At 45.9% G+C, this 22,175-nt stretch overlaps 1 protein-coding gene across 16 annotated transcripts in view; it reads left to right on the top strand.

Annotated features, from left to right (window-relative positions):
• The window catches only part of TBC1D22A (TBC1 domain family member 22A), a 342,685-nt gene that overhangs the window by 165,292 nt on the left and 155,218 nt on the right, over window positions 1-22,175 (top strand). For all 16 annotated transcript variants that reach the window (XR_011433576.1, XR_011433577.1, XR_011433574.1 and 13 more), the window contains one exon: window positions 14,584-14,693. Coding sequence is in view for 10 of the 16 variants with exons in the window: in XM_023631094.2 (XP_023486862.1) it covers window positions 14,584-14,693 (110 nt within the window). In the remaining 6 variants the exon portion in view is untranslated. The remainder of the gene's footprint in view (window positions 1-14,583; window positions 14,694-22,175) is intronic.

Consider the following 22,175-nt stretch of genomic DNA (forward strand, 5'->3'; position numbering starts at 1 on the left):
AGGGACACGTGTGAGCCCTGCAGAATTTGCTAGTCAGACAGTATTGTGACTATACGAGTGTGTGTAGCTCTTGACACATTTGCTGGATTGTCATCGGGGGTGCTCACAGTCACTTGGTTCCTGCAGATTTTGAGCTGCGTCGGTTGAGCACACATTCCTGAGCCTGCTGGGAGGCCTGGGCTAGGTGGACTGCCGTGTGGGTCTGCACTTTCAAGGAGGGGACACAGATGTCTGAAGTCCCAACCAAGGGGAGCTCCCGCTCCCAGGTGATGAGAGCTCACCTCCTCCTTGTCGTCCCCCCACCCCCCACACACACTCTGTGTGACTCCCATGGGAACTGAGTGAATCCACAATGGATTCAAGGAACAGCCACAAAGACGCTTTTGGGGAAAAAGTTAAGCTTCACCAGAAAATAAAAATGCAAATTAAACCTCATGTTCCTGAGCGCTTTGCACCTTCCCAGCAGACAGAGCTGGCAAGGAAGAAGTGCTGGTGAGAGATGGGCGAAGGCAGCCTCCGGCCTGCTGGCTTCAATGTAAATTGCAAACACTCCTTGAAAACATTTTACCAGTATTTGTCAGGAGCCCTAAAATGTTCTTACTCGTTACCCGCCACTTTCGTTTGAGATGTTTATCTTAAGGACATGATTCTCAATGTGGATCAAATCCCTTATGCAAGAAAGATGCTCACTGGGGCATTCCTTATAATAGTGAAATGTTTGCAATGATGTCAGCATCCCAAAGCAGGGGTGTGGCTAAGTAAACTGGGATATCGCCAGTTCTTTAGACTGTTATACAACCTCCCAAAGGATGGCTTCAAACAGTGTGTTATAAAATGCAAAATCATCATTACAACTGTCAAATTTCAGCAGGATGCAAATTTATATTTATAATGCAACTGTAGTCATATAAAAGCTGAGCAAAAACTGTGTGTAGGAAAAAATTGGAATAAAATCATACTCAGGTACTCCTGGTTGTATTTTAGATGATAGTTCTGTGGTTAATTTCCCCCCTTTATTTAACATTTTGAGTTATTCAAATGTTCTCCTGTGACTGAATTAAAACAATCAGTACCCCGTCATCTTACCCCACCAGGATTTTGGACATGCCCTGGGGACCCCACTGGGGAACATGGTGCCCCTCACGCACCCGCCGTGGGCCCTGTGGTTCTGAGGCCTTGGCAGCCCAGGAGCGCTGGAGCTGTGGCCATTGCATGGCCTTCTCTTGTCTCCTATCCAGGTGTGTTGGCTATGGATGGAATGGCCACCAAGCCCCCTCCTCTGCCTTCCACAGCTCCCACTGCCCTCTATGCTAATTGTTCAGGGAAATGGAAACCTTCCAGTGTGAAACCCAAGGGACAGGCCATTTTGAGTGCCTACAAGGCCCTGTGTCTTTGTTTGCTTTTCCTCCTTGACTCAAGGGCATGCAGGGCAATGACAGTGTGGTAGTTCAGGTGACTCTGGAGACAAGGTTGGACCATTGACCAGGCCCAGGCCCTGCACCAGGTGGGTCATAGGACCTTTGGGCTGAGCTGGCCCTTCTGCACTCTGGGGCCATGCAGCAGGCTGCTTGTCTGGGTAGGGTACAGCAAGGCTGTGATCATCTGCTTGCTCTTCAGCCTTTGATGGGCACAGAGAGGTAGGTGTAGGAGCAGGGCATCTGGCTGGCAGAAGGAGCCTGTCATCTGAAGGCTCTTAGGAGCAAGCTTGCTGGTGTCCCTTCGCTGTGCTCTGGCCTCAGGTCCAGGAGGAGCTGTGCTTGTTTCTGTGAGGCGTTGAGAGTCTACTTGTGATGCTTGAGTGTGGATGACACAGTTGCCTGTTAGTGTGATGGTGAGGCTTCCCTCCCCGTCCTGTCTGTCTGCCGCGGCTGTTAGATTTTCTGTTAGGTGCAGAGTAGTTGCTGGTGCTTCGGGTCGGAGCCGTGGTTCTGTGTCACCTGTGTAGGAAGGCTGGGCAGCCTGAAGCACACTTTATCTGAAGGCTTCTTAGGTCAGGGATGGAGAGGGGCAGAGCTGTTTGGAAATTGGGTGCCTGTCACTTAGGCAGTGGTTTATTTGTTGGACTTTTCCACACTTATGCCATTTGAGTACCTTTTCAGCGTGTAGTAGCCCCACTGACCCTCCCTAAATACATGTGACCTGTGACATTTATGTTGGCCGTGAGCCAGGATGCTGTCTGACCACTAGGAAGGGAGGGGCCCCATAGTTTAAAGGCATCCATGAGTTCTTTTTGGGGGAACAAATTTCTTTTTATTGACAAATCTAATAGGCAACACAATTGATTATGTTATTTTGAACAGAAGTATGTTTCAAGAAACACTGGAAGGAAGTAGTGCCACTGTGCTTTGACCTTGTGCTACAATATTGGAATGTCTGTCCAGGTGTGTTGTAATGCGGTAGCCTCATACCCTTTCTGTGATTATATTCCATTGAATTGGGATAGTTAAACGTAAGCAGTTTTTTCCTTTGTGTTTATGGTCCATTTGCCGATGTAACAGAGGAAAGAATGTGTTGAAATGTATCAAATCCCGATTGATAGGTGGCCAGGGGCATTTCAAGAGCTACTGAAATCTAGCCAAAGGTTTGCGTTGCCAGCCTGGTTCCTGGCAAGGCCATGCCCAGTAAGTGACCACAGACAGCCTTTCATGCAGACATATTGGAATTGCTGCAGAGGCCGTGGCCACAAAACTCATTTTATTGCTTCTGCATGACACTCAGATGCTCAGCACCAGTGAATGCCACTCCCCACTCTCGCTGTAAACTGGGTCAGAGGAATCCCAATTGGCATGTAGGTAGTATGAAAACATGAGCAGAATTTTGGAGTTGATGTGTCTGAATCATTTATTGAGGACCACGAATTGACAATGAAAGCAACTTACTCTTTTGTAAATGGCCCCACCTTGTTGGAGTGGTCAGTGCAAGCCAGATTGTCTATCAGTTAGAGCAGCACACATTTCCAATTACCAGTGTTTTAAGATCCTACATCATCTCAGCAGCAAAGGTACCTGCTGTATGACTTTTTGTGAGTGTATTTCCTGGCTTTTCATTGTGCTATTACTGGTCAAGTGGAATGGCACCTTGTTCATACTAACCTGCGATTTCCCCGTCTAACTGTGGGGCACAGGGCGTGTCCTGCCTGCTCTGATTTGATGTTGGACTTCCACCTTGGTGCCCAGCTCCCAGCCAGACCATGAGCCAGGTGAGGGCGGGGCCCAGGGCCCCCATCTCAGCACCTGGTGCCCCATCTGGGCTCAGCAGGGCTCTGTGAATTTTAATGGGCTCTGACATATTTTGTCAGATTGCTTTTCAGAACCCATTTATCCTTCCCTTAGCAGAATGTCTGTGTTTTGTGTGTTCCCTGTGGTTCGGAGGGTCTGTTTCTCATTACCTATGTCAGTAGTGGGCTTTTCTTTTTGGTGGGCAAAATTGGCCCTGAGCTAACATCTGTTGCCGATCTTCCTCTTTTTGCTTGAGGGAGATTGTCCCTCAGCTACCGTCTGTGCCACTCTTCCTCTATTTTGTATGTGGGATGCCGCCACAGCATGGCTTGGTGAGCAGTGTGTAGGTCCATGCCTGGGATCCGAACCCCTGAACCCTGGGCTGCCTAAATGGAGTGTATGAACTTAACCACTCTGTAGCCAGGCTGGCCCCAAAAGTGGGTATTTTAAACTTTGAAACTTGACCAATTTTATAGGTGAACTGGGGTATCTCATTATGTTTATTTGAATTTATTACTAACTAGTGCTGTTGACCATTTCTTTATGATTTTAACTGACTGCCTTTTATAAATAACCTTTTCAGGTGTTTTTCTCAGTTTCAGTAGGCTGACTTACACATTTTTCTTGTTGAGAAATAATTCTTTGCAGATCGTTTGATATTACTTGTTGGCCTGCATTGTGTTGTAGATGTTTTCTCAACTTGTTTGACTTTCTGCGTTATCAGTTGTAACTGTGTGAGTCAGTGTGTGGTGACATAAACCAGGCTTTCCTTCTGTCCTGGGCTCGTCCCTGGAGAGTTGTTCTGACCAGCATGCACACGTATTGTCAGGCTCCCCTGGGCTTGCACTGCAGTCTTGTTTTCATCGTTACCTTGGACACACACCTTTGGCTTGGCCTTTTCCCATATTGGAACCCCACGCACGTTCCTTTTCGCCTTCTCCATGTGGTTCACTGAGGCCTTCAGCAACGAGCAGGCTTGTGTTGGTCCATCTTTCTTTCCATGTGGCTGCATCATTAATGATTTGAGTGAGGGAACATTTTGCTGATTGATTTAAAGACCCTTTTATCCTTTGAGGAATTATTTTTGAGTTAATTAGATAAAGGGAGTAAATGAATTTAATGGATTGATTTATGATCAGTTTGCATTTTTAGATTATCATGACTCAAGAAAGTCTATTCTCTCTATAAGACGTGTGCTGTCAGCCTTCTGAAAGATGGGTATCTACAGAATCTCCTTCTAGTTGGAAACACGGCATCAGAAAGAAGCTCTTAGCCGGAGGTCTGCCACTCCTTTCCTCATTAAGAAATAACGAGGGGCCGACATCCTTTAATGCACGACCTGGGAGCACGAGGAGAGCTGCCCAGCCCCCTGCATCTCGGGGAGCACTGTGGCTTCATGGTCTGTGTGCTCCTGGGAAGGTGGTGTGTGTGTGTCTCCTGACTTCTTGGAATGTAGGAGGCCGGAACAGGGTGAAAGCCTGCTCTGTCGGACAGGTGGACCTGGGGCCCTGTGGCCAAATGTGCATCCTGTTTTCCTGAGAAACCATGTCGCCGATTCTCAAGGCCAGCTCAGCAACGACGGTAGCTTTTGGGGGGTGTCTCAGAATTAGAAAAGAGTTTTGCCTTCTTTTCAGAGAATTCTGAGCTTTTGCAGAAAAGAGGCCGTTAGAGTACGTTGTATTAGGAAGAATGCTTCCTTCAGTTTGAACAGATTCTTGTTGACTAAAGTGTTGTTTGTGTTGTCATTAGTAGAAGCAAGTTAGACTTGATGTATTGTCTTAGATTCAGCAATAATTTGGATATTTCTCTTAACCAGCGAAGTTGAGATTACATCTTTTTTTGTTCTTCATAGAACATCTTGGCATAGTTTTCACTGTGTTCCAGTTCTAATTGTTTATGTATTTATGCCAGTCTCCTGGACCGTGAGTGCTTTGATGGCAGTCCATTCATTCACTTGGCATGTGTTTATTGAGCACCTTCTGTGTGCCAGGCACTCCCGGAGGTGCTGGGGACATGGAGAATAAGGGGGACATGGCCCTGCTCTTACTATAGTGGGGGGACAGAAGCAGACAAGTAAGGACACAGCAGGGAGTGACGCAGCTGGTGATATGTGTCATAGAGGACATACAGGGGGCAGTGCAGCGTACTGGCATGTCCCCTTCTGTCTCTGCAGCGGGGGGTCCAGTGCCTGGCATTTCATGGTGTGGAATTGATCTGTTCTCTGGAAATGTCTTTACTAGCTAGAGGGGCATGAGTGGTGGGGCCCAAACTCTGCATTTGTGCCTCAGCAGCAATTGGGGTTTGCAGGCTCTCGTTGGGAGCCTCTCCACCGCCTTGGCCTTCTCTTCCTTTGCTCAGCACTGTCCCTAGATCAGATCCCTTCTCCACCCCCACCCGCCATGCTTGCAGATGCCAGTGTAACGAGTTGCTCTAATGCACAGATGTCTCCAAGGGTCCCCCTTTCTACTAGAAGGAAGTCCAGCCCCAGAGCCTGGCACCCAAGGCCGGCAGCATGATCCTCACGACTCTTCGTCCTGCCGCAGCCATACCTTGTTCCGCACGGCCGCCTGGCTCTGGGTTCTCTGGTCTTCCCTCACGTCACCTTTCCCATCACTGTGCTCAGCTCTGCCGTCTCCTGAGGCTCAGGGCCAGTGCCACGTCTTCCACACTCATGTCTCTTCAGGGCCAGGGACTCTGTCTTCATCTGAACCTGCCTGCACTTGCCTGTTTGTCCCTTGTCACACTGCTCACTCTCCACTTGGCTGGTTCTTTATTTACAGACGTGGCCGTGTGAGTTGCATCTCCCTATAAATAAATCTGGTCAGCAAATAGTATGAATAAATGAAGTCAGTAAATGGAGAATGAATGAATCAGTGAGTCAGCGGATGAACACACGCCCGCCTCCCTGCTTCCACTAGACTCTGGGGTCCTCTCACTAAGCGTTCTGACCCCCAAACTCCCTGCAAGTTTCTCAAACTGTTTCCAAGGGCAGTACCACCAACCTTGGAACTTTTTCTCTAGGGATGTTTATCTGTAGAAAAGACAGGCCTTCCTTAAACTATCTTGATGGGTTAAGTAACATTTTTTCCCTATTGTAAAAATAACCTGTTCATTGTGAAAATTCATGTTCTCTTTGTATTCTGTACCCTTCTGCAGAAAATAGAGAGGCATAGTTTCCCACCCCACCCCCACCCCTGGGGCATCCATGGCTCTCTGTTGGTGGCATCCTTCTGAGCAGTGTTCTCTGTGTGTGTGTGTGTGTGTATGGACACACATTATATAAATGGAGTTGTTGATAAAGATGGGATTATTTTAGAGACTAAAAAAACAATAGAAAGGATCAATGAAGCTAAGAGCTGGTTCTTTGAGAAGATAAGCAAAATTGACAAACCCTTAGCCAGACTCACTAAGGAAAAAAGAGAGACAACTCAAATAAATAAAATGAGAAATGAAAGAGGAGAAATTACAACAGATACCACAGAAATACAAAGGATTATAAGGGAATACTGTGAAAAGCTATATGCCAACAAATTGGATAACCTAGAAGAAATGGACATATTCTTAGAATCATACAACCTCCCAAAACTGAATCAAGAAGAAATAGAGACTCTGAATAGACCAGTCACAAATAAAGAGATTGAAGCAGTAATCAAAAACCTCCCAAAAAACAAAAGTCCAGGACCAGATGGCTTCTCTGGTGAATACTACCAAACATTCAAAGAATATTTAATACCTATCTTTCTCAAACTCTTCCGAAATATTGAAGAAGACAGGATGCTTCCTAAGCCAGTCTATGAGGTCAACATTACCCTGATACCAAAACCAGACAAAGAGAACACAAAAAAGGAAAATTACAGGCAATATTGTCGATAAACACAGATGCAAAAATCTTCAACAAAATATTAGCAAACTGAATACAACAGTGCATTAAAAGGATCACACCACCATGATCAAGTGGGATTTATTCCAGGGATGCAGAGATGGTTCAGCATCCCCATATGAATCAATGTGATACACCCCATTAACAAAATGGAGAATAAAAATCACATGATCATCTCAATAGATGCAGAGAAAGCATTTGACAAGAACTAACATCTATTTTTGATAAAAACCCCCAATAAAATGGATCTAGAAGGAAAGTACCTCAATATAATAAAGGCCATATATGACAGACCCACAGCCAAGATCATACTTAATAGTGAAAAACTGAAAGCCATCCCTCTGAAAACAGGAACAAGAGAAGGGTGCACACTCTCACCACTCTTATTCAACATAGTACTGGAGGTTTTGCCCAGAGCAATTAGGCAAGAAAAAGAAATAAAAGGGATCCAAATTGGAAAGGAGGAAGTAAAACTCTCACTGTTTGTGGATGACATGATTCTATATATAGAAAGCCCTAAAAAATCCACCAGAAAACTATTAGAAATAATCAGAAACTACAGCAAAGTTGCAGGGTACAAAATCAACATACAAAAATCAGTTGCATTTCTATACACTAATAATGAACTAGCAGAAAGAGAAGTCAAGAGTTTAGTCCCATTTATAATTGCAACGAAAAGAATATCTAGGAATAAATTTAACCAAGGAAGTGAAAGACCTATACACTGGAAACTGTAAGACATTATGGAAAAAAATCGAAGAAGACATAAAGTAATGGAAAGCCATTCCGTGCTCATGGGTTGGAAGAATAAACATAGTTAATAGGTCCATATTACCTAAAGCAATCTACAGAGTCAATGCTGTCCCAATCAGAATCTCAGTGACATTCTTCGTGGAAATAGAGCAAAGAACCTTAAAATTTATGTGGAACAACAAAAGACCCTGAATAGCTAAAGCAATTCTGAGAAAAAAGAGCAAAGCTGGAAGTATCACCATCCCTGACTTCAAAATACACTGCAAAGCTGTAGTAATCAAAACAGCATGTTACTGGCAGAAAAACAGACACACAGATCAAGGGAACAGAATTGAAAGCCCAGAAATAAAACCACACATCTACGGACAGCTAATCTTTGACAAAAGAGCCAAGAACATACAATGGAGAAAGGAAAGTCTCTTCAATAAGTGGAGTTGGGAAAACTGGACAGCCACATGCAAAAGAATGAAAGTAGACCTTTATCTTACACCAGACACAAAAATTAACTCAAAATGGATTAAAAACTTGAATGTAAGACCTGAAACCATAAAACTCCTAGGAGAAAATATAGGTACTACACTCTTTGACATTAGTCTTAGTATCATCTTTTTGAATACCATGTCTACTTAGGCAATGGAAACAAAAGAAAAAATAGACAAATGGGACTACGTCAGACTAAAAAGCTTCTGCAAGGCAAAGGAAACCATGAACAAAACAAAAAGACAGTCCACCAACTGAGTGAAAATACTTGCAAATCATATATCTGACAAGGGGTTAATCTCCAATATATATAAAGAACTCATACAACTCAACAACAGAAAAGCAATCCAATCAAAACAGGATAGGGCAGAGGAAATGAACAGATGTTTTTCCAAAGAAGATATACAGATGGCCAATAGGCACACGAAAAGATGTTCAACACCACTAATTATTAGGGAAATGCAAATCAAAACTACAATGAGATATCACTTCATGCCTGTCAGAATGGCTATAATTGACAAGACGAAAAATAACAAATGATGGAGGATGTAGAAAGAAGGGTACCCTCATACTCTGCTGGTGGGAATGCAAACTGATACGGTCACTATGGAAAACAGTATGGAGATTTCTCAAAAATTAAAAATACAAATAGCATGTGATAAAGCTATCCCACTACTGGGCATTTGTCCAAAGAACATGAAATCAACAATTCAAAGAGATTTATGCACCCCTGTGTTCGTTGCAGCATTATTCACAATAGCCAAGATGTGGAAGCAACCCAAGCGCCCATCAATGGATGAATGTTTAAAGGAGATGTGGTATATGTCTACAGTGGAATACTACTCAGCCATTGGAAAGACAAACTCATGCAATTTGTGACAGTGTGGATGGACCTTGAGGAATAGTATTACACTAAGCAAAATACGCCAGACAGAGAAAGACAAACAACGTATGATTTCACTCTTATGTGGAAGATAAACACATGGCTAAGGAGAACGGATGAGTGGGTTACCAGAGGGGAAGGAAGTAGGGGGAAGACCAAATGGGTAAAGGGGCACATATGCATGGCCATGGATAAAAACTACACTATTGGTGGTGAATACAATGCAGTCTACACAGAAACTGACATATACTAATGTACACCTGAAATTTACAGTTATAAGCCAGTGTGACCTTAATAGAATAATTTTTTAAAAAGATGGAATTATTTTACAAATTGCTTTTATAAGAATCATATAGCAGGACAACATTTTCAAAGAATTTTATTTAAATCGTCCCCTAAAGCCTTTCTATGATCTAAGAAGGCAAGAGAGATTATTTTTAATTAAATGTCTGTTTCTACATCCCGTGTCTTCGTATTCAGTTGTAGTCCACTCGGGACTGCTGATCTTTTGCCCAGGGCTGTGGCAGTGCCTTCTCTGCCTCCCCCAGGAGCCCTTCGGTTAGCCTGTACACTTTTTGGCCTCTCTGCCACTGTGAGGGCTCTTTGAGGTCAAGCTCCCACCTTTCTCAACTTGGTGTCCCCAGGGTGCAGGGCCTGCCTCCTGAAGGAGGTGTTGTGGGTAATATGGGGAAGAGGGGGCTGGGTGCAGCTCTTAAAGCAGCATTGTATGTGCTGGTGTTAATGTTTGTTTATGATTAAAGGATGAAAGTAAGACATAGAATCTAGTCAAGTATCAGATGAAACAGGTTGGTTTAAATTCCATTACTTTTAATAATGTGTTTGGCATAAAGTCACCTTAGAGAGGACCACAGTAGCCCTGACTGTCCTGGCTCCAGGGCCCTGGCGGTCCTGCCTGGCTGGGAGGAGGTGTGTGCCCTGCCCAGCATGCCCCGTCACAGCCTGTGGAGTGTCTACGTGGCTTGGGTTAGAAATAGCTGAGCCAAATTCCTGAGGCCCTGAGGGTGCTCCAAGAGCCCTGCTCCTGCTGTGACCACTGCAGCATTGTTATCGAGGCCCACCCTCTGCTGATTGACAGTCGAGTTCTGCTTGTTCTCTTATTACCCGTGAATTTATCATTTTTCCCCTTTGAATTGTGTTTCTTCCTTTGAACCCTGGGATTGCCTGGAATCCCATAGTGTCCCTGGTTTCCTGTCATTTGTGATCCTAGCTGACCAGTCTCTTCCCGTAGGCCAGCAGTCCTGGCCTCTCCCCTGGCACTTGGCATGGCCCACGTTTAGGGAGCTAAGTCCTGCCCAGCATAGGCTCCAGGGCCGCTGACATTAACACTAGACTCCTCAGGCTGGTGCACAAGGGCTTCCTTGTGGGTCACTGTTCAGGTGTCCGCGCCTCCCGTCTCCCTCCCTCCTTGCCCATGGCACGTGTGGGAGCAGCATGCTCTGGTGGGAAGTGTGTGCCTTTGGAGTCAGATGGTCTTGAGTTAAAATCTGTCATGGCTTTTGGCCATTTTGGGGTCTTGACTCTGAGGACTCTTTCCCACCCAACAGTGCTGAGATTCCTGGGTCCTAACGGTGGATGGTTTAGGAGGTTAGCGTCTAACCGAGGGAACCTGTGCTAAACATGCTGATTTTCTTGTGGTTTCTTCCGGGCCGTGCCCCCAGGGACCACAAGTGCCCTCTCTCCTGTGGGCGCCCCCTGAGGGGTGTTTTCTGCTCTTGGGGCCTGTGTCTCAGCTCTGACCCTATAATCATAGCCTGGGGGGCTTCCAGAGCGTCTGTGCCTTCTGTGCCTTCTCCTATGTCGGATACTTTATCTGGCAGGATGGATATTTATCTCATTCTGACAATAAGGGACATTCCGATTCTCTTGACTTTTTGAAGACAAATTGGCATAGGGGTTCTCTGAGTTAAATGCCATTACTTCAATACTTTGAAGAGTAACAAATGGCCCATTGTGAGAAATGACACCTAGAAGAGGCTGCCGACATTTTCTTGGATAGAGCAGTAAGCCAGCTGAACGACCAAGAAGACTCAGCGAGGCTTCTGCCTGTCTCGCGCAGCAGTGTGCCGCCTGTGGGCCGGCTGTGGGCCCAGCTGCTTCTGTGAACGAGGAGAGGAACTTGAGGCCCTGTTGACTTTTATTACAGCTGAGGAAATAGCTCTGTGCTCTGAAGGCCATTGAAAGAGAGAACATGTCGATGGAAACTTCTCCAGAGAAGTCCTCTGATTATTGTTGTTGACTCAGTTCCCTGAGATTGGAAAATACAGTCAGATCTGCTCTAGTGTGGTGGATGAACTCATCTGCCAAAGCCATTTTCCCAGCGAGGTAGTCCCCGCTGTGAGGAGGCCACTTACACTGTTGTCTTCAAACTTGATCGTGTAGCTGGAAAGGCGTTAGGATGGGCAGCACCTGGCAGTGGGAGGCGGGCCCTACAGTGTACATTAATGTGCCCCTGGGAGACTTAGTGTCCTTGTCTGTAAACTGGCAGAGATAACACCTCCCGCATAGGCTGCTTGAGAAATTCGGGAGCCCAGTGCCTTCCTGCAGAGCCACAGTGGGGGCTCATCAGAGGGGGCACTCAGGTCAAATGTTGGCCTCCTGGGACAGCAGAGTTCTGAGGCCAGGCGTCTTGCTGGGCCAGGCCAGTGGGCAGAGCGGTGCCTGAAGGTAGGAGGGAGAGCCCGCAGCCCCAAAGGTCAGCTAGGATGGTGCACATGTCACAGGTGAGCTCAGGCTGCGAGGAGGGAGCTCAGAGCAGGCTGGGCCACGGTCATCAGGGTCCTGCATCAGAGGGAAGGGCCCCGGAGCTGGGGGCCACATGGGTCTGCCAGCCAAGGCCTTGGCTTGTGAGCACACAGCCTGGGTCTGAGAAGTAACCCACCTGCCCCTCCCCATCCCTCTCCCACCTTCATACCTAAACATTATACCTAAAAGTGACTCTCTGACATCTAAACGTGTATGTTTTCAATTTTTAAAGTTGTTTTCCCCGTTAATCTTTGAGCTTCTTGAGGGGACTGACTCTTACTCATCTCTCTGCCCGATGACCTGGAGTGTAGGGACAGAGCCACCACACCTGCTGCATGTTGTCACATTGCTCCAGTGAGGTGACAACCCAGTGCCCAACAAGGGACAGGTGATAAACAGAAGGTGGCCCATCCATATGGTGGAATGTTATTCTGCTATAAAAAGGAATAATGTGCTGACACATGACACAACATGGATGAACCTTGCAACATGGTGCTAAGTGAAAGAAGCCAGTCTCAAAAGGCCATGTATTGTATGATTCCATTAATATGAGATGTCCAGAATAGGCAAATCCATGAGACAGAATGCCGATTGGTGGTTTCCAGGGGCTGGGAGGGGTTGGGGGGAGTGGGGAGTGACTGCTAATGGGTAGTTTGTTTTTGGGGTGATGAAAATGTTCTGGAATTAGATAGTGGTGATGGTTGCCCAACTCTGTGCATATACTAAACCCCACTGAATTGTATACTTTGAAAGGGTGAACTTTATGGTATGTGAATTACGTCTCAATAAAATAAACCTCCCAAACAAACCAAAATAAAACAATACTTCTTGAGTGAATGAGGGAGTGACTGACTAAATGGGGCATTAAGAGTGCCATTTTCGTTTGCGTACGTGTGCAGATATGATCTCACGCATCCAGGGGGATGCAGCGTTAAGGGACTTAAGAGCTGAACTGACTGGAATCTACACTGCCTGGAGGCTGTGCTATGTTGGATGCGGGAGCGGGCGTGTGGCCTTCCTGTCTAGGCTCACGAGGCCCATACAGAGGGCCCAGCTGGTTGGCTCCCCTGCACAGGGTGCTGGCCATTGTCGTCAGGACAGCCCTCTCCTCTTTTTTTTTTTTAAAGATTGGCACCTGAGCTAACAACTGTTGCCAATCTTCTTCTTTTTCTTTTTTCTCCCCCAATCCCCCCAGTACATAGTTGTATATTTTAGTTGTGGGTCCTTCTAGTTGTGGCATGTGGGACGTCACCTCAACATGGCCTAATGAGCAGTGTCATGTCTGCGCCCGGGATCCGAACCCTGGGCCGTCTAAGTGGAGTGCGCGAACTTAACCACTCAACATGGGGCCGGCCCCAGCCTTCCCCTCTTTTTACCTTTCTGATTTCTCTTGTGAATGGAGAACAGAGCGGGGAGTTTTTCACTGTGGCTCTTCCAGCCATACACCTTAGTGTGAGTCAGGAGTTGTGTCATGCTGCCCCTGAGGAAACGGTAGAAACATGAGGTGTGCCTGTGAGCGTGCAGGGCTGTTGTGCTTTGTGGGGAGCAGTTAGGAACATGGGCCCTAGGACCCCATGCTGACCCCTCTGCTTCCCAGGCTGCAACTGGGCCGTGTCCCTTGTTTCTCGGCACCTCGTTTTCCAAGGGGTTTGATGGTAGTGATACTAGAATTGTGACAATGGTTAAATGAATTAATACATTTGAAACATGTGAAAGAGTACCTGGCATATAATAACCACTCAGTAAGTGTTAGCAGTTATTTTAAGTGTTGTCATTTTTACCCACTTAAAACTTCCAAAATATGTTCTGGGCTGAAATGTTTCTTTCGTTAAAGAACATTTTTCTTGCAAAGATGCCATGTACATTTGCAAAATAAAACAAAAGTAATAAAAAAATGTGGGGTACACAGTTTTTTAAAATTTATGAGTGTTAGGCTGGATGATAGCAGTTACTGTAAGGATCTAAAATTAGTTGTTCAAATGTCTGATAAGCCATTTCAATTAGGCATCTGCTTTGCATTTTAAAACTTTTATGTTATATTTTCTCATTAGGTTTTTTATACTTGAAGGAAATTATTTAGAACACCATTGCCTGTTCTTTTTTTCAAACACATCTGTGTTCCTGCTTTCTTGCATATTTGCCCGTAGCATAGAGGTATTACCCAGTGTGGTTTTAGAGTCTCTAACCTTGGAAACAGGTTTTTAGAGGAATTATTACTGAATGAATAGGTGCATATCTTAGAAGCAGAATTTTAAAAATCTTAGGAAAAACTTTCAGATCTCTGTTGGGAATAAGTAATATATTTTAGGTTCTCTCTTATTAGGATGCAAAATGCCTGAGAAGAAATCATTTACAATGTATTAATTATGTTAATTAATCAGAGAAGATTCAGAATATTAATTATGTGCAACTAATTAGGTATTAAAATTGAGAACCATTAAGTGATGAGGTGGAAGAGTACATGCGTCGTCTCGTTAGAGCAAGAAAAATGGGACCGAGAGAGATCCCGGCACAGAGCGCAGACCTCTTCATCAGGCGCCCCGCCCTGTGTTGTTTGCTCTGTGGGTTAACTGCTCACTGTCTTTTCCATGCTCCACGGCACACAGAGCAAGAGGATGTGGACGCCGCCGACGTCTCCCGCGTGCCCGCAGACGTGCTGCGCAACGTCGAGGCCGACACGTACTGGTGCATGAGCAAGCTGCTCGACGGTATTCAGGTGAGCCCCTCCCGGTGCTGATGCCAGAGAGATGTGATTCCGCATCTAAAATGAGCTTTGTGAAGAGTGCTGGGCCTGATGCCACAGGCCTGCTTCTGAATCTCGGATCAACCACTGACTGCCTTCTGAAGCCTCCCTTTCCACATCTGGAATAGTACCTGCTCCTCAGGGTTGACCAGGTGTGAGAAATACTGTGTGTGGGGTTGTATGTGGTGTGCCTGTGCAGGCACACTCCTTGTTCCGGGGACCCTGGTGGCGTCCTGCGGAGGGTTCCTGCGGGAGGGGATGGTGCAGGGCTCCGAGGGACTGGGGCTCTGCTCTGCAGTGTCTGATCCCTGTAGATTGCAATCTCCGCAGCTCTGTTGCCTGCAACCCCAAGTGGTACCAGCACCACACGTGGGCTATCAACAAGCTGTTGCCTGTGGGTGGCAAACTGTATTCAGAGGAATGTGCCCTTAAAGGGCATCATTTAGGGCCTCAGCCTCTCATCTGTAACACAGGGCCTGTGACCAGATGGCCACATAGCCCCTGCCAGTCCTGGGCCAGGGATGTAAGTGCTGGTCCCGGAGGACAGCATAAGCTGGAGTGAGTCCTTCTCCTGTGGCTGGGGCTCTGCTTGATTTGTCATCATCTGGGGCCAGAGGCTGGGATTTTTGCAGAAAAGCCACAGGTCTCCCAGGACGAGGGATGATTTGATGGAAACAGTTTTGGGGCAGCATCCTACGCAGAGCCTGGGAAGGACGTCGTTGGCAGGTAGAGGGCAGGAACGAGGACTGAAGCCTCTTGATGTAGCAGGAAACAGTGAGGTAGATGGACGGCCCTCAGGTGTGATGTGGGCCATTTTAGGCTCCTCTTATGCCCACACACCTTTCTCAGATGTCTGCTTTGTGCCGGATGCTGCACTCTGCACTGAGGAAGCAGAGGGAAGTAGGGTGACAGGCCCCCTGAGAGCTGGGCTTGGGACGGACGTAAGGGCGGCTTTTTGAGGCATAAGACTTGTTCTCCCGAGGACCCGTGTGTGGGGTAAAGTGAGACTTGGGGGGATGACGAATTTTGCTGACGGAGGAGGGGAAGAAGCACAGAGCAGGGCTTTGGTTGATGGAAGTTTTCTGAGGGACCACACGTTTGAGGTTCTTTCTCGTCACTCGTTTGTGGATGGTCCTTTGCAAAGACGGCTGCCATGGGCATAGAGGCTATGAGGGCATCTGTGCGTGCTCCAGGATCCCTCTTGTTCCAGGTAAAAGAGGGGGCCTTCCCCCGACTGGGGTTGCACTTGTCACATGTGTTTCCCATCAGGGTTTGGCTTTTCCTGAGCCGTTGTCATAGTGTTGTTCCTGGTGCCACTAACTGGAGAGTCTCAGCAAAGCTACTTGATTTCAAGTGGTCAAAGTAAGGCTTTTATAAGATGTCGTCTAAAGACTTAGGCCCTGAGGTTTAGTCTGAATAAATGAGCTGGAAAGATTCTATTGACGGAAACGGTGTGGGCTCACATTACTTTGGATAACTTAGGAATTGACAGAGAAAGTAAAAGCCCTCCCCGTAATTGAAGAATGAGACCTTGTGTCTGAGAGCTGATCCAGACCTCCTCGTGACTGATGTTGTATCTTGTAAAGAAAAGTGTGCCCGTTGGAGACATATTTTGGCTGACGTATCAATTCATCATTTCTCTACTTTGTTAATATTTTCATATTTTTTAGTCTTTCTCGTAAAACTTAAGACATTTTTTCCCCCTTAGAAAAGAGATTGAATCATAATGTGAAATTTTATCAATTTCAAATGTCGCTTCTCTGATCATGAGTGATGGAACTTCTGCCATTTAAATACAAGATTATCCAGCTTCTATTTGTAAATAAAATCAGCTGTACAGTGAAATCGATGCTCACTTTTCATTTCTCACCTGAGATTTATTGTCTGATGAAATGGTTTCTTGACAAGGCTGATGTGTGTATGGCCGGTGCTTTTCTGGTGCTTGTGTTTACAGCACACAGCAGGCCAACGGCAGTATCCATCTTTCTCTGACGTGGTTGGATTGACTCCACATGAGCCTCCGCGAGCAAGTGTTAGGGATGCCAACCAGCACCATCTGGGGAATTCGGGAGATTGTAATTCCTTTAGATAATATCGCGTTAGCAGTCCACAGCTTTGCCAAAGAGGCTTCAGGGAGTCAGAGGCGCTGGGCCAGGGCTCTGTGCAGTGGCCCTCCTCATGAGGAATGACAGGACTTCTTGGGACTGGTAGGTAGTAACAGCGGGCACGAGGGTGAGGCAGTGACACTCAGCGTGTGTTGAGTGTCTCCAGTCACTTGGTGCCCCGATGGTGGTTCAGTCTCACAGCAGAGCAGACGTTACACTGTTGTACACGAGAGTTGAGCTGCTTGCCCAGGCTTGTGTGGGGACCCACATTCGAACCCTAAAGCCTGTGGTTCTCTACTTTGCTTTGTGACTATCTCCAGCTAAAATAAGTAGAAATGAGTTCCATTTTGCCAGAGAAGTTCTAGAGGGCAGAAGCCACATCTATTCATTTTTGTTGCCCTCGAATATCCTGGGTAGGAGCAGTGGTATTTTTGCTTCACTTGGGGCCTCATCTGAGACTCTGCCTTCCGCATGTGGCCAGAGAGTGGTGATCACCTACCATCTCCAGGCGCTGCGTGCCAGTTGTGAGACATGAGTGCAGGTGGTTCACCGTCCCCCTGCTTTCCCCGAGGGTCTCAGAGCCAGGTGGCAGGGTGGGAGGGAGGATTGCCTATGGATGGCGGATGCTGGGAGAGGAGGCTCTTGTCCAGTGACGTGGCACACTGGGAGAAAGAACAAGCCACCCCCTCCCAACCAGCGCCTGGAAGTGCTGGGCGATGCTGGACAGAAGTTCTCTAGGAGCACGCCAGGCTCCTTGATAAGGGAGTCCTTCAGAAGGAAGAGAGATGCACCTACCAGCTGACTGCAGTGAAGCGTCAGACACAGTGATGGCTAAGAGCTAGGTTTGTCTGCCCTGGCGAGGTGTAAAAATAAGACAAACGCAGATCCTGGGAAGATCCAGGTGCTGTCGGGAAACGAAGTCAAATGGTTCTGCAGTTGAGGTTCTCTGACCCTGTGTCTCAGGACCGCTTTACACTCTTACAAAGTACCGAGGGACTCAAAGAGCCTTTACTTATGTGGGTTAGTTCTGTTGATATTGAGCGTGTTAGAAACGCGAACTGAGAGTAATTTACAAGTATTTAGTAATTTATTTTAAAATAATGATAAACTCATACATGCTATAAGTAACGTATTTTTGTGATAAATTTATATTTTCCAAAACAAAAATATTTAGAGAGAGGGAAGGCTTTGTTTTACTTTTTTGTAAAACTCCTCAGTGTCTAACTTAGTAGAAGACAGCTGAACCTCACAGACGCTTCTACGTTCAGTCTGCTGTAATGTGGTCTTTGGGTTGGGGCGCGGTGAAGAAGATCCAGCCTCACCCAGGTGTGGAGCTGGAAAAGGGAGGAGTGTTTGAATAACCCTTTCAGGTCATTGTAGATGTTTTCTCTTTCATACTAACCACAGCTTACTAGTTTCTTTTCTTTCTTTCTGAGAGTCCACATGCATTTTTTTATTGAGGTCACATTGGTTTACAACATTATATAAATTTCAGGTGTACGTAGACTACGTTGTGTTCACCACTAAAAGTTTAGTTTCCACCCAGCACCATACAAAAGTGCCCCTTTACCCCTTTCACCCTCCCACCACACCCTTCCCCTCTGGCAACCACCCATCTGTTCTCTGTATCTGTGTGTTTGTTTATTGATGTTTCCCACATGCATTTTTTACCAAAATAAAATCATAGTATACATGTTATTTTGTAACCTGCACTTTTCTGTTAACTCCATCTTTCCACATCAGTACGTTTTTTTTCAATTATTTTATTGAGGTCGTGTTGGTTTATAACATTGTGTAATTTCCGGTGTACATCATTATATATCAGTTTCTGTATAGACTGCATTGTGCTCACCACCAATAGTCTAATTTTTATCCATCACCATACATACATACCCCTTTACAACCCTTTTGCCCACCCCCTCCACCCCTTCCCTTTTTGTAACCCCTCATTTGTTCTCTTTATCCACAAATGGTAGTGTCTAAAGGTTAGCTGCAGTGTGAAATCTGAAGCCACATCAGTGAACATTTTGTACTCAGTTACGTTAAAATCCATCAGCCTGTCTTGCCCTTTGAATGGATCTTTTACCTGCGTGTGGTCCTGTAACATCAGACATTGGTCATCTGGAAAATATTGGATGACTGAGGTCTGCAGATCTTCTAAATATCGACACGTTTCATCATACAGTGTCAAAAAATCACATTTGTTAACATGATCACCATCTTATAAGAAGAAGCTGTCAAAACCAGAGTGGCAGACAAGAGTTCCCCAAAATTCAGATTTTGGCTTAAAAGTTCAAATATTATTATTGGCAACAAATACTCTTGATTGCTTTCCTTCAAGTAACAGGCTAACTTTGTTCATTTTTGAGAAAATGTCTGCCAGATACCCAAGTTTGAATAACCAGTTTGCCTGTTTGCCTGTTAGTCATTCTTTCAAGTTAAAATGGTATTTCATGAAAAATGTGTCTAATTTAGCTCACAGCTCAAACAGTTGCACCAACTGCTTTCCTGGAAGAAATCACTGTTTTTTGGTACAGCTCAAATACTTTATGTGTTCTTCTCATTTTGCCACACAGAATATTGAAAAGATGTTTTGAACTCAAGGGTTGAGATTTAGCATGATGTTAATCATAAAGTTAGGAATGTTTCTGCTTCATCAAGGACATCCTTAAGTGAAATGCCTTTCTTCCTTTTAGCTGTGAGTGTGTGGTGTTAAGAACACAGTTTGGTGGCACTGCTTTGACTCATGTCAGTGTGTAGCATTTTCACTCACCACCACTTTTGTGCCCTCAGTGCAGATGTCAGCACAGTGACAGAGGTAACTAACGCCATAGGATTGTTGTGAGCACTGTTTTGATCTTGCAGACTGCTGGACTTGAAAGGTCTCAGGGACCATGGCAGTTGGCTGACCGCCGTGGAGAAGTGCTGCCCTAGAGGGATGCTCTCTCCACATGGGCCTGGGGTTTTCTGACAGAAAGACCCCGAAGATGAACTGACAATAGAAAAAGCACAGAACAGGGGAAGGTGCGCCCAGAGTAAACGTCACTGGCGCTGTGATCAGGAGGAGTTGTACTCCCAGGACTTGAGATCCTAGAACAGTGATGTTGCTGAACCACGAACATCTCGGTTTTGAATGATCAAGGAGAAAGAAGGGCTTGGAAATCAAGAACAAGATTGTGAAAAAAGAACTTGCAGATTTTTTTTAAAAACAACTTCTTGCAACCAAAATTATAGTTGTTGACAATTTAAAATTCATTAGACACAGCAGAAGAGAGAATTAGTTAAAATGGAACATAGGTCTGAGAAAATCACTGAGTAGGCAGCACAGAGGGATGATAAAACCATGAAAGAGAGAACAGAGGAGAATAAAAAAAGATCTCGAAAGAGTAAATGTCCTGGAGGGAAGCCAATAGTATTTATAAAGATAATTGGTGGAGAATTTTCCAGCACTGATGAAAGACATTCTTACCTTTATTCAGTAAACAGAACAAGTCTCAAGAAAGAGGAATTAAAAAAAAACCCACACACATAGAGAAGTGAAAGTGAAACCACTAAATATGAAAGATAAGGGAAAATCTCATAGGCAAGGCCAGTGACCTACACATAGAATATTTAGGTGGACGATTTGGTGGAAAACAGCCTGCAGCAGGAGCAACAGAGACCAGAATAAAATGGAGCCATATGTTTGGTGTTCTGAAGAAAAACAATTGTTGAGCTAGACTGGATTTAAAAACACAATCCAGCTGTATTCTTCTTATAAGACACTGAAACCTGAGATTACAAGAAGGTGCAAAGGATGGGGTTGGGAGAAATGCAACAGATAGGTACCAAACAAAATCATAGTTAAGTGGCTGTGTAGCTCTGACGTAGCCATTAGATGAAATAGATTTTAAGGCAAAAAGCATTATTAGGGATAAAGAGTATCATTACGTAGTGATAAGTGGATAAGTTTACCAGGGAAGGTACAATCTTGAATGTATGCCCTGACAGCATTTGTGTACATGTACATAGTATAACTCACGAGCGTGTATGTGTGTGTGTATGAGAGAGAGAGAGAAGGAAGGAGGAAAGAAAGGGAAGAGAGGGAGAGAGAGAGAAGCAAGAATTTGGCAGAATTACTAGAAGACACTCTCAGTGCCAGACATAGAGTTCTAAGTTCTTTGAATGTATTCACTTGTCTATATTAGCTCAGTTTCCCCCCTACACGTCTGTAAGGTGTTTCTCTTTGTGTGACTAGTAAGCTGCAGAGTCAGGATTCAGACCCACACAGTGTGGCTCTGGCTGTCTTGCGTCTCAGTAATTAGCAGGTCATGCAGACAAGAACTGGTAAGATTATAGAGTATCTGTACCACAGAGTTAATAAGGTTGGGCTACTGGCCATATCTAGAACCCCATATCCAGCACATAGAGAGTATTCATTCTTTTCCAGGGCACACGGAACGTTTATAAGAATGGCTATACCAGCAGTTACCAGGGAGCCGTCTAGACCAGGGTTGGGGTTGGCATTCTACTAGGCGGAGAATCCGGGACGTGGACTCACCCAGACTGCTTAGGGAGTAGGAGTGGGCTGGAGCCCGAGGCTGGGAGGCTGGTTTGACCCTCTGCAGCTCTGCGAAAGGCCTGTGATTGGTGCCCTCCCCAGGTGTTCGGGCCTGGTCACTCATTTCTGATGGATTGGTGCCTTCCCCACTAGGTGTTTGTGGGAAAGACGTTCTTTTTATTGAGGGGCATTTGGTGCTGGGACAGAAAGAGCAGCAGCTGCATTTCTAGGTGTAATTGTCTTATGGGGGAGACTTAGTTCACAGGCACTTAGTGGAAGGCACTGCTGGCTTGTGTGAGGTCCTGGGCACTGCCCTCAGGGACGTCTGACCTGGCCGAGGGATGGGGCTGCATGTTGGGCTAGGGAGGGGAGCCATCCTGAGCCCAATGAGAGCCTAAGCTAGGTTGTGGCAGGCCAGCCATAGGAGGGCCAGGTGCAAGAAAGAGTGCCAAGGCGGACTGTAGGCCTTGTGAGCTGTGGCACTGTGAGTGCCCTTAGTTGGGGAGGTGGCAGTGGGGTGCCAGACTGCCTCCTTAGGATTGCTGGCAAGTGTCTGGGGTGTTTTTTGGTGGGTGCCGTAACTGGGGGATGCCACTGGCCTTTAGTTGGCAGGGATCAGGGTACTAAATGTCCAGTGATGCATGGACAGTCCTGTGCAGGGAAGAATTTTAACAGCAGCTCATTAGGAAATGCTGTGGAGAAAGAAGGCTGGGCTTGTAGTCAGCAGATGTGGCATAGATTCTTTTCATCTGTGTGACCCCGTTAGTTATCCAGTGGGATGATTTTGTCTTGAGAAGTGAATGAACTTGT

This window comes from Equus caballus, chromosome 28 (assembly GCF_041296265.1).
Source record: "Equus caballus isolate H_3958 breed thoroughbred chromosome 28, TB-T2T, whole genome shotgun sequence".
NCBI classification, from domain to species: domain Eukaryota; kingdom Metazoa; phylum Chordata; class Mammalia; order Perissodactyla; family Equidae; genus Equus; species Equus caballus.